The sequence below is a fragment of the Macadamia integrifolia genome, chromosome 10 (assembly GCF_013358625.1).
Source record: "Macadamia integrifolia cultivar HAES 741 chromosome 10, SCU_Mint_v3, whole genome shotgun sequence".
NCBI lineage: Eukaryota > Viridiplantae > Streptophyta > Magnoliopsida > Proteales > Proteaceae > Macadamia > Macadamia integrifolia.
Genome location: NC_056566.1, coordinates 855689 through 873506, shown reverse-complemented (window position 1 = coordinate 873506; position 17818 = coordinate 855689). Strand labels below are relative to the sequence as shown.

Genomic DNA, 17818 nt, shown 5'->3' with positions numbered 1-17818 from the left:
CCCCCCCCCCACTTTTCTCCCTTGTATATTCTTTTCCTCTTTTAATGCATTTATTATTCATCCAAAAGAGAGAAAAAAAGAGAATTCCTGTTGCCATAGCTTTGTCCCACTCTCGAGCCCCATGAGCCTCCGAAAAAGATCGTCAGTCACCTGAAACTACTTGTCCAATAAGAACAGAACCAGTAGAATGGCGATAGGAGGGAGATAGATATGGTGCTACATCCTCAAGTGTCAATCAGACCCATCTAGGCAAGGGAGGAGAAGGTGATGGAGAAGCAGCAACAGGATGACTAACAACTGCAGCAGGCTGATCATCTACTGCAGAAGAGGCAACAATGGCAGGAGTATCATCCATATCAACAACAGTGTCATGTGAGTCCGAAGAGGAAGAAGAAGAGCTATGAGAATCAGGAAGATGTTCATCAAACTGTACATTTGCAGTAGGGTCAAGCAAGTGATACGCCTTCATGTCCTACAGTAGCCAACAAAGATGAGTGGCTTGCTCGTCTTATCTAGGGCCTTACATTGTGTCTTCTGAATATGTGCCCAAACATGACTACTGAAAATGCTGAAAACTGAAATGTGAAACATCTGGCTTGTTCCTAGTCCAAGCCTCTTCAGGAGTCGTATCTTAAACTGCATGATGTGGTGTGTGATTATGAATGTAGTTTGCACAATTGACTGCTTCTACCCAAGGTAGGAGGTAAATCCTGTGAATGCATCATGCTATTGGCCATCTCCTTCAATGTCCGGTTCTTTCTCTTTGCTACTCCATTCTGTCGTGGGGTATGTGGGATTGAGTGTGTTGGTGTACGATGTCTTGTATTCCGTCACAGTTTAATGTAAGGAGTATTGGTGCAGCGCCTCGACAGGTAGGACGGCATTCCGGATTAGGGTTTTTCGCTATATATTTGTAGCGAGATTTCTTTCTCTGTAATACAAGCAATACTGAGAGGTGTGAGGGACGAGCATTGTAACCCTATTCTCCATTGATAGTGAAGCAGGATCTCATCTCACCGGGGACGTAGGCAATCTCGCTAAACCTCGTAAATCTGTGTGCACTACTTTTTCTTGTTTTTCCATTATCTTCTGCATCGTTTTAGGGTCACGTTTCTACAAATTGGTATCAGAGCTCTAGGTTTCCGTTTTCTAGTGTTTACTTTCACGATGGTAGAGAAATGATCGAATGTCAAGAGTATGATATCGAACGGTTCAATGGGAAGAACAATTTTACCTCTGGCGTCAAAGAATGAAGGATCTTCTAATACAACAAAGTTTGGCGAAAACGTTGTTGGAGAAGTCAAAGAAACCTGCAAAAATTACTGATGAAGATTGGGAAGAGATGGAGGAAAAGGCAGTAAGTGCGATTCGATTGAATCTTTCTGATGATGCCCTACAATATATTGTCGGTATCGAATCTGCACCGCAGTTATGGTTGAAACTTGAAAGCATCTATATGACGAAGTCCTTAACGAACAAATTGTTCGTGAAGAAGCAACTGTATTCTCTACAGATGGAGAAAGGTACGGATCTATTAGAGCATCTTAGCATGTTCAATCAGATCGTAAGTAAACTTACAAACCTGGAGGTTAAGATCGAGGATGAAGACAAGGCATTATTGTTGTTGTCGTCGCTCCCAGAATCATATGATCACCTGGCAACGACTCTCTTGTACAGGAAGGAGACCCTTGAGATGGATGAAGTCGCGGTTGCCCTCATGTCCAATGATACAAGGAAGAAGGCCAGTAGTATGAAATCACAAGGAGAAGGTCTTTTCGGAGGTGACAAGGAGCAGGAAAGAGGGAGATCAAATCAGAAGGGACCTGAAAAGAGTCGATCGAAATCAAAAGGGGCAAAGACAAAGGTCTCTTGTTACTATTGCAAGAAGGAAGGTTATTTGAAGCGATAGTGCTTGAAGAGGAAGGTGGACTTGAAGAAGAAAGGTGTAGATAAGGCATTTGAGGAAGTTAGCCTGGCTGACAGTTCAGATGGAGATGATGGAGATGAGGGCAACCTTCTGATTGTTAGATTTTAGATTCTGGATGTTCATATCACATATGTCCACATAAGGATTGGTTTGATACACATCAACTATATAATAGTGGGTTTGTCCTAATGGGGAATGATGCTGTATATAAGACCATTGGGATAGGCACTATCAAAATCAAGATGTTTGATGGGATAGTAAGAACTTTAACAGATGTGAGACATGTACTAAATTTAAGGAAAAACTTAGTATCTTTGGAGGCACTTGACTCAAATGGCTGCAAGTACATAGCAGAAGGTGGAGTTCTCAAAGTTATTAAGGGTGTTATGGTTATCATGAAGGGACAGCTAACAAGAAACCTATACAGACTCATAAGGAGCACTGTTACAGGTAAAACATCTGTGACTACAGATGCAGGATCTAATACAGATGATACCTATCTGTGGCATATGCGGTTAGGGCATATGGGAGAAAGAGGATTGATGGAGCTTCATAAAAGGAAACTGTTGAAGGGAGTGAAAACTTGTAAACTGAACTTCTGTAAGTATTGTGTGTTCAGGAAACAGTACAAGGTTAGTTTCAAAACTGCAAAACATAAGAGTAAAGGGGTGCTTGATTATGTACACAGCGATGTATGGGGTCCTTCAACAACAAAATCTAAAGGTGGGGCAGAATACTTCATGACCTTTGTTGATGATTACTCAAGGAAAGTCTGGATCTACTTCATGAACCATAAAAGTGAGGTGTTCACTAAATTTAAGGAGTAGAAGTCTAAGGTAGAAAGGAAGATAAGAAAGAAAATTAGGTACTTGAGAACAGATAATGGAGGGGAGTACATGTACAATCCGTTTCTAGAATTGTGCAAAGCTGAAGGGATTACACGTCACTTCACGGTTCCAAAGATACCACAGCAAAATGGTGTAACTGAAAGGATAAACAGGACACTTCTATAAAGAACTCGGAGTATGAGGCTGAATGCCCGGTTGAGCAAGAGATTTTGAGCAGAAGAAGTGAATATGGCATGTTTCCTCATCAACATATCTCCATCAAAGGCGATTGATTGTGAAATTCCTAAATAGGTATGGACAGGAAAACTTGCAGATTATTCTATTGTAAAAATATTTGGTTGTCCAGCCTATGCGCATGTTGAGAGTGAGCAACGTTTCAAGTTTGACTCAAAGTCTAAGCAATGTATCTTTCTTGGTTTTAAGAAAGGTTTAAAGGGATTCAAGTTGTGGGATCCAAGTTCACAGAAAGTTGTGGTTAGTAGGGACGTTGCGTTTGATGAGTCTCATATGGTGAAGTTAAATTGCAATTTACAATCAGTTGATAAAAATAAAAAAGGTTCTACTATGCAGGTGGAGTTAGGTGAGTCAGAAACAACAAGAGAGTGAATCATCCAGTGACTTACCAGGACAACAGGAAGTAGTAGAAATTCCCTATATTGTGGCAACGGGCAAAGGGAAGTGTACTCACAAAACACCTGTGGGATACGGGTTTGAGGACATGGTTACCTATACCCTCACTGTAGGTACATGTGATCAATCTTCCTACTATGATGCTTTGAGTGATGCACAGCATGATAAATGGATGGCAGCTATGATGGAGGAAATGGAGTCTCTACAGAAGAACAAGACTTGGGAGATTGTGGAAAAACCCAAGGGAAAAAAAATCATTGGGTGTAAATGGGTCTTTCGTAAGAAAGAGGCCGCATCTGAGAAGGAGCGTGAAAGGTATAAGGCTAGACTTATAGCCAAGGGCTATACACAGGAGGGGATAGACTACAATGAAATATTCTCTCCAGTGGTAAAACACACTTCGATCCGGGTATTACTTGCTTTGGTGGCCATGTATGATTTGGAGCTTGAGCAACTTGATGTGAAGACTGCATTTCTTCATGGTGACCTGGAGGAACAGATTTACATGGAGCAGCCTGAAGATTTCAAGGTACAGGGAAAGGAAGATCATGTTTGTCTGCTTAAGAAGTCGCTTTATGGTCTTAAGCAATCTCCTAGGCAGTGGTACAAGCGCTTTGATTCCCACATGATGAAGATTGGCTACACAAAAAGTGAGTATGATAGTTGTGTTTATTATAAAGTGAGATGAAGGATCTTGGTGCTGCTAAGAAGATCCTTGGCATGGAAGTCCTTAGAGATAGAAATGCAGGTAAACTTTGGGTAACTTAGAAGAGGAATATTGAAAAGGTGCTTGAGAGTTTCAACATAGAAAAGGCTAAGCCGGTTAGCACTCCATTAGCTAGCCACTTCAAGTTATCTGAAAGAGAATGCCCTACAACACATGAGGAGGTGGAGCATATGTCTCAGGTCCCCTATACTAACGCAGTTGGGAGTCTCATGTATGCTATGATTTGCAGCAGGCCGGATTTGTCTCATATAGTTAGTATTGTTAGCAAATACATGAGTAATCCAGGGAATGAGCATTGGAATGCAATTAAGTGGATCTTTAGATATTTGAGCAAGACAAAAGATATAGGTGTTATGTTCAATGGCAATGGAAGTTCCACAGAATTGGCGGGTTATGTTGATTCTGACTATGCTGGTGATTTAGACAAGAGGAGGTCTACTATAGGGTATGTATTTATATTGGTTGGTGGACCTATATCATGGAGGGCAATGCTTCAATCTACAGTTGCATTGTCCACTACAGAGGCAGAGTACAAGGTGGCAGTTGAGGCTGTCAAGGAAGGAGTCTGGTTGGCTGGACTGGTTCGTGAGTTGGGGTTGGAGCAAGGACGTACAGTGTTACATTGTGATAGTCAGAGTGCCATACATCTTACAAAGAATCAGGTGTTTCATGCAAGGACAAAGCATATTGATGTGAGATTTCACAAGATCAGGGAGCTTGTGTCAGAAGGCTGTATTCACTTGAGAAAAATTCATACAGATCTCAATCCTACAGATATGTTTACCAAGCCAGTTACTACAGAGAAGTTTGAGTCCTGCTTGGACTTGATTAATATTACTCATTGTTGAAGATGAGGGACGCACCAAACAGGTGCGGGTTTGCACCTCTGATGCGGTACGGGGATGAAGACGTCTACAAGTTATCTTTACAGGAGGCTCGATAGAATTCAAGCTAAGGTGGAGATTGTTGGTGTACGATGTCTTGTATTCCGTCACAGTTTAATCGAGGGAGTATTGGTGCAGCGCCTTGACAGGCAGGACGGCTTTCTGGATTAGGGTTTTTCGCTATATATTTGTAGCGAGGGTTTCTTTCTCTGTAATGCAAGCAATACTGAGAGATGTGAGGGACGAGCGTTGTAACCCTATTCTCCATTGATAGTGAAGTAGGATCTCATCTCACCGGAGACGTAGGCAATCTTGCTAAACCTCGTAAATCTGTGTGCATTGCTTGTTCTTGTTTTTCCATTATCTTCGGCATCGTTTTAGGGTTGCGTTCCTACAGAGTGCTGGTGGATGATCCCATGGATGACAAGGAACCGCGAAAACTCATAAGTGAAATCTCACACCCTATTTGTATGGAGCTTCTTTAATGCATGTGGATGATTTCTTCTCAACCAAAGCTTTGAAAGCTTCAAGTAAGCAAACACCTCACTCTTGTACTTAAGAAAATAAACCCAAGTATGTCTCGAGAAGTCATCAATGAAAGTGAGGGCATATTGAGCTCCAGTAAAGGATGTGAAGAAATATCATCAAGTCACTGTGAACCAACTCCAACGGCGATAATGCTCGATGACATTTGCCTGAATACATAGTTGTCACAGCAATAAGGCAATCAAGGCGGTGGAGGGAAACAAAACCATAAGGGACACCAACAAGGTGCCTAGGCGACGCATAAGCGAGCAAGGCGCCCTTTCAGCAAAGGGTTCCTGGACACCTAGGGAATGCATTGAAAACTATAACAAAGTCATGAGTCATGACTGTGTGGCTGCTGTAAATACCGGTAGTTGAGGAGGCCAAACCTCTCATGCCAAAGTCTGCTCATAGAATTTGCATGAGCAACTAATCCCATAGCAATAACAGAATCATCAAAACTCTGAAAGTGTGACTAGCAGTTTCGGACTAACACTTTTGTTTACCTTAGCCCTTAAAATATGATGCAGATAAAGACTTAAGGAAGACGACATCATCTCAAGAGTGGAAATTTTTGTTTCTTCCCTTGTGAGATACTCCCAAAATTATCCCAAACTAGGCATTAAAAATTTGTCTCCCAATGCATCCATTGTGGAGAGAAATGTAGAGGAAAATATATGAAAAGGACCATTTAGCGAGAACAACTTGAATTTACTGAGATAGTCCATAATAGTGGGAAAATCATCTGGAGATAAAGAAGTGAGTTGAGCATCAATTGCCATCCCTCATTGTGTCTACTTTGCCAAACAAACATTCCAATTTTTCCCACGCTGCATGTGGTGTAACAAAAAATTGAATCATGTTTCAACTCCTATTACATACTCATAATAGACTGAAATAAATAATGGCAAGTTTTCTACTTTATCTTTCTCACCAGAGGAAAGAGAAAGGGCCTCCTCGACCTCCTAAGCCCATTTTTTCAAATAGGCTGGTTTGGAAATCAAAGGCTCCTTCAACGCATAAAGTTCTAATTCAAGAGATTTGACCAGAAAAAGCAAACACATGACATGTGTCCCAGAATAGAAGATTCCCATCTATCTCAAATGTGTCAAAACGGATCATATGACAGGGAATTTGTGAGTTACGTCTTCATTCAGTTTGACAGTGTGAGAGGGGTGGCATCTTTCTTAGTACTTCAAAAAGGTCTCTTTTTTTCTTTTCTTCTCTTCTGATAAGAAATCTGTTGGATTTTTCCTCTTGCATACTTAAATAGAGTAGTTCTAGAGCTCTATTTCCTTGTGAGTTGTGATAAGGGGAGCCTATTGTGGAGATCCATCCTCATGGAGATATATTGCATGGGCAGTTTCAGAGAAGAGGGGCAAACAGGGTATTTGGAGGTGAGGAGAGTTATAACATCTTGAGGCTATTCTCTGTCCAATTAGTGTAACAAACTCCAATACCAGCAAAGATCAGTGCAGTCACTCAAGCCCTAGACCTTGCTGTGGAAGGGGAATCAGCTGTGGCCATTAGAAGGATGTCATAAACTGAGGTGGCAGATCCGAGAGTAGCATATTTATTTAGCTAGAGGAGTATGGAAAGAGTTTTAGTAAAACAAACAACAACAAACTAAGCCTTATCACATCTTAAATGAGGTCGGCTACATGGATCCAAACATATGAACAATGGACATGACAAATGAAAGATGAAAAATGCAGTATCGAAAGTGAGATGAAAGATGAAAGATGAAAGAGTCTGAATTTCATATTTCCATATGTGAAGAGTATAAATATCTCCATATAATAGATGCTCATTAATGAGTAGTGCATCTTCAAAAATTATAACTAAGGGTGAAACAAGGCCGGGGTTACAGTTAGATACCAAATTATCTATTTTTGAAACAGGAATTAAGGTAGTGGATCTTTTAGCTCCTTATCGCCGTGGAGGAAAAATCGGACTATTCGGGACGGAACCCGGGAAAGTATAAAGTATACAGAAAAGACAGTTCTTTTCTATTATTTTAGAATTAGTTAGTGATCCTGGCTCGGTGAGTCCTTTCTTCCGTCTGAGACCAGAAATAAAAATAAGATTGCTAGAAATTTACAAGGTAATATTTCCATTTATTCATCATAAGAGGAGCCCCCCTTGAGGCCAGAAACTGGGCCAGGTTTCTTAAAACTATAGGCCAACCCTAGGTCCCCAAAATTCAACCCAAGCCCCCAACCCTGTCGGCCTCATGCCAACCCAACCCGGCCCTAATTGACCCGAATTGGGCCGGGTTGGCCCTGATTTTTGCTAAAGTCGAGCTAACCTTGATTCACCTTGTTTTTTCCATTTGTGTCCTATGCATTAAAAAAAATAAGAAAAAAGAAGCACCAATAGATCAAATGACATCCTCCACATCCCACCACTTCTAAACCTTGACCGAAAACCTTCCTATGCCGTAAGCCTTCTCCTATGCTCTCCCCCTCCCCGGTGGCTCCTGCCGCCGGCGACTCCTACACCCCCACCGAAAACTCCCCTCACTCTCCCGACCCTTTCTATCCAAGCCGAAACATACCTCCACCCTCCTCTTCCTCCACTCCTCCTAACCAATCCCCCATTGACCAGCGAACCTGGTCCTCAGTTGTTACCTCCCCTTCTTCCCCTCCTCCTGCGGTCCCGCCTCCTTCTCTTCCTTCCTCTGCTAGTCATTCTCTCTATTTCCATCCCCTGGCTACCCTCAAATCGGCCCCTGTTGATCTCTGTCCTCCAGGACTTCTAGATCCTGAGATCCAGAAATGGAAGAACTGTATTGTTAGCAACTTCTTAGGCAGTCGTCCGCCCTTCTCGATTACAAAGTCTTCAGTTATGGCGCCAAGGCGAACCAAGGCGGCGGAAAGTTGTCTAAGCGCTTAGGCGAGGAGGCGCCCGCTTTAAGGCGAATAAGGCGACCATGTGTTATTTTTTATTTTCCCCATTTTCTAACATTATTTAGTAAGCTATATATACCTTGTACCATAAAAAATCAAGATTAAGCAACATCAAGTCATTAAAAATCAACATTTAGTCATATTAAATCATAAAAAAATTAACATTAAGTCCTATTAAGTTATAAAAAATCAACATTTAGAGAAATGCTCTTGTTCTATAATAAATTTGACTGGTCAAATTATTTTATTTTTACATGAGACTTTTTGTATTAGTTATAACATAAAACCAGCTTTCCAACAAGTCTAAGATTACTTAAATCTGAATTGTAATGACAAAATTATACTCTAGTCAAACTTATTTTTTAAGTGCGTGAATACTGTTAAAATTGTCTGAATGAAAATAATTTTATGGATATCAAAACAAAAGAATATTTTACTGGACTTTTGGTTTTAACAATATTTTAACATGATAGAATTTATAAAATTTTCATACTTGAGAAAACCCCAGCATTTAAAAATTGAAAATCGCCCCTATAACCAAAATCCAGTTTTTGTTCTTAGACTGGGGGGCTAACTTTTTATCCTTTTGGAATTTGATTTTTAAACTATTTTTATTGGATTCAAATAGGAGGTATTTGCTTATTTATGAATAATATCTAAAGTAAATGTTCATTTACTTAAATGATATTTAGCATAAATAAGTGTCAAAACATAAGGCGACATGTAATGCAACATGGCGAGTGTCGCATAGGCGACACCTTGACAACTATGGTCTATGGTTATGGCTCAATGGAAACCAATCTGTTCTCTCTCAACGTTCATGCTCGATAATGGTACATTCATCTTCAAATTTGACTCCGAAGCTGACAAGGTTATAGCTCTAGATGGTGGCCCCTGGTATGTGGGGAAGAAACCGATCTTTCTCAGAAACTGGGATGAATTCACATCTTTCAACAGAACTGAACCTTCATCGATTCCATTGTGGATCACTTTCCCAAACCTACCTCTTCACTTTTGGTGCATCAAGGGATTAAGTATTGTAAGCTCTCTTATTGGAAAGCTGTTGTATTCGGACAAAAAAATCAAAGCCATGGATCGGTTGTCGTTTGCAAGGGTTTGCATTAAAGTCCAAGCTGATGCTAACCTCCCTTCATCGATTACAATAATTGATGGTGAAGGCCACTCCTTCAATCAAACAATTAACTATTACTGGATACCCCCTACTTGTTCCCTCTGCAAATGCTTCGGTCATCGGACATCTCAATGCTCTAAATCCTTAGCAATGGCGACCCAGCCTCCTCAATCTGATCAACGTACCTCTACCCCGACGGATCCTTGTTGTGCACCTCCTCAAGATGATGGTTTTCAGGACCACCTCTCCAAGAGAAGACGGAAAAAAAAAATAATAATGATAATTTTCCAGTCCCTTTGTTGTCCAGAATCCGGCGAAAATTCAAAATCTTCAATCCTCTAGTCCACTGGAGAACTCTTTGCCCGTTGGTCAAAATCACTTCTCGAACCTCGAGCCAATTGCTGAGCAAGACTCGATACTTGATGGTTAATGAATTGGATCGCTGCCTTTGCCGTCTGCTGAGAATACACAGCTAGTTCTTCCCTTTTCTGGCTCTCTGGATATCTTGCCTGTTCTGACGTCTTCTCTGCACCCATCAATCCCCACAAACCTTAACTCTCTTCCACCTTTGCTCCCTCTCCCAATTCTCTCTTTGGTTCCTGCGACAACTCCCTCTTGTTGCCCTAACTTCTGTTCTCCCCTTTTAAACAACCAACCTTCCGACCATTTAAACCCGTCCTCTCATAGACCAGCTCAGCCGGTCCAACCCAACTTCGAACCGCCTTTCATGCCTTTAAACCAATACCTTCCTCTAGACCTCTTAAACAAATTCTCTAAATTCCCTCCAAACCATCCGCTTTTCCCTGGCAACTTATACAATCCGACCCACCCGTTCAAACAACCCATCCCCTCCATCCACCAACCCGACCCTTCTAACCCGACCAGACCTCTTCCTTACCCAACTGACCCGACTATCCCTTCACCTCCTCCTGTCGCTGCCTCTGCCTCTCTTGGTGAGACATCTGACCCTAGAACTGATTCCTTCGACTCTCTTGCCTCTGGTTCACGCTCTCAGGTCTTCCGTCTGCCGGTGACCTTGTTTCTTTTGGCCTCTTCAACCCATGCGACCCTCCCTAGCCTCCATGTCGCCTCGCCCCTACAGCCATGTGACCCTCTTCAAGCTTCGCAGCCGACCTTGGAAGGTCCTACGGTTCTCTCCTCCAGCATTGAAGACCCTTGCTTTGCAAACGATACTTCTTCGGGCGCCGCTGCATGCTCTAGATATGAGGCCCCTGCTTCTCATTCGAAAGAATTTAATTCCTCATTGACATCCCTGTCTGCTCCTCAACCGACCTTGGAAGGTCCCTCAACTCTCTCCTCCAACATCGAAGACCCTAGCTCTGCATATGATACTCCTTCCGGTGCTGCTACTTTCATTTGAGATGAGGCTCTTGCTCTCTGCAATACAGAAATTCTCAATGATATGATTGCTTGCCAACCTTTACGGCAAGCCGTAGTTGACATATCTGATCATCACAAGAACCCTGGCTCTAGCTCTGATATGCAGATGAAGACTCCCCTCTACTGCAGCTGACCTATGCAAAACTGATAGTTCTATTGAATGCACCCCATGGCTCACGCCTCTGCCAGGTACGTTTGTTAGAGATTCCTGCTGATTCCATTTTGTCAGACACTATGATAATCATCACCAGTCCTAGCCCTACCATATCCACCACAAAAAAACTCAAGAAAAAACCCCCCTCCTTTAAACCCGCAACCAACCCCCACTCCTCCACTGCCTCCCCTGTTATAGGCTACAACCGTAGACACCCCTCAAACCCCACCCCTCCCATTTCTAAAACTCCCCATAGCTCCTCCAAGCGTCAGTTGCCCACATCCCCCTATTCCCAATGATTCCTTGGACAATTTGGAATGTCCGAGGGCTCAATTCCCCGGCCAAACAAGCTGAAATCAGATCCCTTATCCAATCCTCCAAATCCAATCTTTGTTGTCTTCTTGAAACTCGGGTTCAATAGTCTAATGCCCGCCGAATTGCCTCGTCAATTGCACCCCATTGGTCTTTTGAGTCTAACTAACTACTCTCATAGCTCTCTTGGTAGAATTTGGATCCTCTAGGACCCCTCATTTTTATCCGTCACTTCTCTCTTTGCCTCCACCCAAACCATGCACATCTCCATCTCCCATCACTCAGGTCCCTTCATCTATGTGCTCTCTGTGGTATATGCCCACAATAGGCCTCCCCTCAAACTCCCTTTGTGGGATGATCTCCTCTCCCTTGTCCCCTGCTCTGATTCCATCCCTTGGGGTCTTGCAGGAGACTTTAATGTCACCCGCTTTAGTCATGAAAAATCTGGAGGAAATCCTATTGATCTTCAAGCTGTTGACTCTTTTAATGACTGTATAGATGACCTCAACTTGACTAACCTTATATGTCTGAAGTCAAACTAACTTGGCATAACAGGAGATCTGGGTTCCAGCGGGTGGCCTACAAACTTGATAGGGTTCTTGTCAATGAAAGTTAGCTTAACTCTTTCCCTTATTCCCATGCTTACTTCGGCCAACCTAGTGTTTCTGATCATAGCCCCATTTCTATTCATGTTCTCCCCTCTTGATCTTTTGGTCCCAAACCTTTTAAATTCTTTGACATGTGGACCTCTCATTCTAGTTTCCAAGCCTTAATCCTCAATGCTTGGAATACCCCCACCCCTCGCTCCCTTTCTCCTCTCCTGACATTTTCCAGAAAGCTTAAGAATGCCAAAGCCTCCCTCAAGCTTTAGAACTCCATCTTTGGGAACATTTCCTCCAGGATCTCGGAAAGCAGAGAAAAACTCCACACTACCCAATCCAGACTCCAATTGGACCTTCTCAACCCTGTCCTAGCTGAGGAGGAAAAATCTGCTTCCTCGGAGTAATCCTTGCTTCTTGATCAAGAAGAATCTTTTCTTTATCAAAAAGCCCGCATCAAATGGCTTGACCTGGGAGACTCTAACTCTGCCTATTTCCATAGGTCTCTCAAAGCTAGGAACAATGCTAATACCATTCCTATGCTTACCTCTTCTTCGGGGGTTGACCTCCTTTCTCCTGATCTCATCAAGGATGAAGCCGTCTCTCACTTTCAGAGACTTTTTAACCCTGCCCCCTCCCCTCCCCCCACCATTCCCCTAAACCTCCTCAATAAATCAGTTCTGGCCGACCTTTTCCCCTTCCTCCAATCTATCCCTAGTGATGAGGAAATTCTCTCGGCTATCCCCGCCCACAAAGCCAACAAGTCTTCTGGCCCTGATGGTTTCAGTATGGGTTTCTTCTCTGCTTGCAGGAACATCATCAGCAATGACCTCATCCTGGCGATTCGTAGATTTTTCTTTAATCCTAATCAAATTGCTGGGATTAACCACACCTTCCTCTGCCTCATCCCCAAAATGGAAGGTGTGGTTACAATGAATGACTTTAGACCCATGTCTCTCTGCAACCTCTTCTATAAATTCATTGCAAAAATTCTAGCAAATAGGATCCAAAAAGTCATTGACTCTCTTGTTAGCCCCAACCAATCAGCCTTCATTGCTGGTAGAAATATTGTGGACAACATTATCCTTTGCCATGAGATTGTTCGCGGCTTTGACCGTAAGTCCCACTCCCCGGCTGCTCTTCTCAACATTGACATTCACAAAGCTTTTGACACTATTAATTGGGACTTCATTACCAATGTATTACTTGAGATGGCTTTCCCCCCCCCTCTTTTGTCCATTGGATTCGTGTTTGCATACCCTCCCCTAAATTCTCTGTCCTTGTGAATGGTAGTCCGGCTGGCCACTTCCCTTCTGGGAGAGGGATCCGCCAAGGTTGCCCTCTCTCCCCTCTTCTTTTCTCCCTTTCCCTTGAAGTCCTGTCTCAGTCAATTTAATCTTCTACTGACATCCATCTCATTTTCACTATTCCCAAATGTAAATCTCTCCTCCTCACCCTCCTGGCATTCGCTGATGACATTATGATCTTTTCCAAGGCGGACCCCCTTTCCATCTCTACCATCATGTCCAACCTCCACTCTTTTGAGACTCTCTCGGGTCTCAAAATTAATCTCCTCAAATCCTATATCTTCCTCTCTAGTGTCTGCCCTGTAACCATTGATTCCCTTTGTGGTATCTCGGGTATCCCATTAGGCAAGTTGCCTGTCAAATACCTAGGTCTTCCTCTTATCACTTCTAGGCTCACTACTCACCACTGTACCCCCCTTCTTGATCTCCTTAGGAAGAATCTCCAACTCTGGAAAGACAAACTTCTTTCCTATGCTGGATGCTTCACTTTGATTTGTTCAGTCCTTCAATCCATGTATTTGTATTGGTCTGGTACCTTTGTCCTTCCAGTATTGATGATCAAGTCCTATGAAGGTCTTTTGTGCTCCTTCCTCTGGAAAGGTTCGGACACCTCCAAATTCCTTAGGCCCCTCGGTTGGAAGAAGGTTAGTCTTCCCAAATCTGAAGGTGGGTTAGGGATTAGGAGAATCCTAGACTCCAATTCAGTAGGAATCCTCAAGCTTATCTAGAAAATCGTGACCAAGCACAAAAGTATCTAGGTCAATTGGATCCTTGCTGGTCCGCTTTAGCACCACTCCCTTTGGACTGCTGCTTTTACCTTGGATCCATCCTGGATCTGGCAGAAGATTCTTGAGCACAGACCCATTGCCTTGACCGCCATCTCTTGCTCCATAGGAAATGGTCATTCCCAAATCCTTACTCCTAAAGTAATCTACTCTTCGGGTCTTCCTGCTAATGCCAAAGTCTCCCTTATCCTCTTTCTTATGTGATGGTCTCCCCCCTCCTCTTCCCCCCTTCTCTCTGATCTTTGGTCTTCCCTCCCCCCTATCCCCCCTGGTCACCGAGGAAGGGAGGATAAATGTATCTGGATCCCGTCCTCTAATGGGATCTTCTCCTCTGCCTCTGCTTGGACCCATATTCGCACTCCCTCCCCTTCGGTTCCGTGGCTCAAATTGGTTTGGTTCAAAGGTCACATTCCCAAACATAGCTTCACCTTATGGAGATGTATGTCCAATTGCCTTCCCACCCAATCCTTTCTCATTCACCGTCTTATCCCTGTCAACCCCTCTTGTTGTTTCTGCCCTTCAGGTATGGAAGATATCCCTCATCTCTTCTTCTCTTGCCCTTTCTCCTCCTTGGTTTGGAAGAAAGTCCTATCCAATTGTTGGCCTTCCCACAGGACTATTCTCCCACTTGATCAAGAATGGGTGTCGGTGAGTATGGCATTCTCGGGTCCCCATATTTGTGATACGATTGGAAAATTGGCTTTCTGTGCTACTATCAACCATCTTTGGATGGAGCGAAACATCCGTAGATGGAACCCCAAATCCCGATCTCAGGACCAGATTTGGAAAGCTATCTACTTCGATGTTACTTCCAAAGCCCAAGCCCTTCTCCACCGACACCCCAGGCCAGTCCCTATCTCCCCAAAAAACTCCCTCATCATTAGCTCATGGAATCTTCAGGCTAATCTCTTTCAGCCTCCTTGAAGGCGTTAGTCGTTGGTCACCCCCCCGGTTGGTCGGGCTTGTCTCTACATTAGCTTGTTTTGTATTTTGGTTCGATTTGTTTTTGGTTCCCCTTGGGCTGGCTTCTCCTTATTGGCTTAAGCCTTCCCTCCCCCTCCCTTCCCCTTGTATTTTCTCTCTCCTTGGTAATGAATTATTTATTCACCCGAAAAAAATAGATCAAATGATAAATATACAATTAAAATTATGAAGTGCAACAAAATAATAGATGTTCAGGACACCTGACCATAAGAATTAATGACCCAAATTTCATTATTTTGAATAAAAGGACAGGATGATAGCCTTAAATTATATTATATAAATCATGGTTAAAATCAGTGCCTCAGTGCCTAAGCCTCAACCCAAGCCCGGCCCAACCCTAACCCTAACCCAGGGTCAGTGTTTATCAACCCTAATCCACCCTCAAGGTCAAACATCTTAGCCCAAACTCTGTTCAGGCTCAAAGAGGGCCAAAGTGGGTTCGGGCCGTCAGGGCCAAACTTACATCCCTAATTGTAACCTTCCCATGGCATATAAGCTGCTTATACATTTTCTCCTAAAGCGAGTTTGCCACCAACTGGGACTCGACCCGCTCCTACCAACACCGAGGCACCATAGTGTGTCAGGGCTAAGGGAAGACATACCAAACATAACCACTCCCTCGGTTGGGGGCTGTGCCACCCTGTATCTGTGCAGTTTCTGTTTTGTATTTACTTATGGCCCAATAAAATTTGTCTATTCTCCACAACCACCAACCCCCCCCCCCCAATAAAAAAAAAAATGCACCACTTAATAGGAAAGTTGAACACCTAATCCATTCAATTGTTCAATCAAATTATGCTGTACATTTCTTCCTATTGTGTTTATGGTATTTTCTATACATATGGGATTCTTAAAATGTAATAATATTCTTCGTTTTCTCATTCTTTAAATCACACCCATCTACTGCACAGGCTTTTGCTAATTACACCAGAGCAACAATATATCAATGAAATGTAACTGTACCTCTATTACTGCACTCTGCTTAGCTGTAAGACAACGGGGTGCCCGTTTTGTGACCTTGCCAGTCTTCTGATCAAGCAATGACAATATCCTTACAACTCTTGCAGCCTTTTTTGCATGATGTACGTGAAACTCCACCTGCTCATTCAATATTTACTCAAATTATATATTCATCATTAATGAGAATGTAGTGGGAAAGTTTTTTCAGAGAATATGAACCTGGGAACCTATAAGGATGGGCATAGCAGCCTCCAATGTAAGGACCTTCAGCTCTAAATGGGTCGCAACTGCCACAGGGAAATCTGGGTGACACAGTACCCCACCAGCCATCACATTGCCTCCATCAATGCCTTGCAGACTGACAGCAACATTGTCTCCAGCTCTTGCTGCTGTGCAAGATTGAGAATCACGTTCTAGAGAACGCACGGTCGCTAACTCACCCGATGGCATGACTAGAACCTATAACCAACACAAATTCATATTACAGTACAAGTAAATGAGGTGGTAACCATAAATAGAAAGCTTTTAAGTAACAAATAGAACTTCTGTCCTACACTCATGAAATAATTTATCAATTCTAGCATGGATTATACAAAAAATTTAAGAGTATCTATCTTAATCATCCAAAAAAGAGCTACAGTTTGAAAACTGGAAGGATTATAACAGGCAAATAAAACCCTTAAGGAGGATAACCAAACCTCCCAGAATTAAGAGCCATAAGCCATACAAGAATTTCGGGGAGAACCAGCTAGCTCTAGGTTCGAGTGGCATTTCACCCCTAACCACAACTCATCCGCTGATTCTTCAACATCAGTCGGTTCGGACCTCCACTTATTTTAACCCAAGCTTCATCCTGGTCATGGATAGATCTGACGATTGAATATTTTGGATCAATGTATCAGTGAACCACTTCTGAGGAATGAGATGCATGCAAGCTCTTTGTATCAAGTACAAAAACACTCCCATGGCAGTAAACCCAGACAGTGAATAATCTGCGAGACGACCCTCCAGCATATCTGTCAGCATACTTCAATCGTTTTATTTCATGGGGAAAACACTCTGTAGGAAAATAAATAAATACCATATACCAGATAGTCCCGTAATTAGCATATGTTAGGGGTTGCGCATGTCTTGTATTCTGTAATGGTCCACATAACTATTACTGGGCCTGTATTTTTAATTGGGTCAGGTTAGGGTCCATTTCTTTTACAGGGGAGAATTGTCATCGTGTGGGGATTAGGGTTTTCTGGATTCCCTATATATTGTCTTTGTGGGAAAAACCTAAACGCAAGCAGGGGGAGATCACATTGTGAGGTGGAGAGTGGTGTAGAGAGTTTTTCTGGCTCAATGAAAAATCTCTAGTTCTCTCGGATTGATGTAGGCATTTGCGTCGAACGACATTAAATTCCTTGTGTCGTGTGTGATTGTTTGGTAGGTTTCTTCCTTGTGGTTGTGCATTCATTCTCCAACCAATGGTATCAGGGGGAGGTTTGCGAGGTGTGCAGGGAGATCTAAGGAAAGGGTGGTGTGCAAGAAGTTTTTTTTTTTTTCTATTGTAAAGCATAGATCTGGTATAGTCATAAGAACCGATCTGGGGGTAGCACCAATCCACGACAAGCTCTGCGAGAGTCGTTTGAGGTGGTATGGTCATATCCAACGGAGACCTATTAATGCACCAGTAAGGACGAGTGACCAGATTCAAATTGAAGGAGCTAAAAGAGAAGGGCAGACAAA

At 42.8% G+C, this 17818-nt stretch overlaps 1 protein-coding gene across 9 annotated transcripts in view; it reads right to left on the bottom strand.

Annotated features, from left to right (window-relative positions):
* The window catches only part of LOC122091865 (elongation factor 1-alpha), a 93376-nt gene that overhangs the window by 12089 nt on the left and 63469 nt on the right, over positions 1-17818 (bottom strand). For all 9 annotated transcript variants that reach the window (XR_006144053.1, XM_042662058.1, XM_042662061.1 and 6 more), the window contains 2 exons: positions 16304-16543; positions 16088-16222 (listed from right to left, as the gene is read on the bottom strand). Coding sequence is in view for 8 of the 9 variants with exons in the window: in XM_042662058.1 (XP_042517992.1) it covers positions 16088-16222; positions 16304-16543 (375 nt within the window). In the remaining variant the exon portion in view is untranslated. The remainder of the gene's footprint in view (positions 1-16087; positions 16223-16303; positions 16544-17818) is intronic.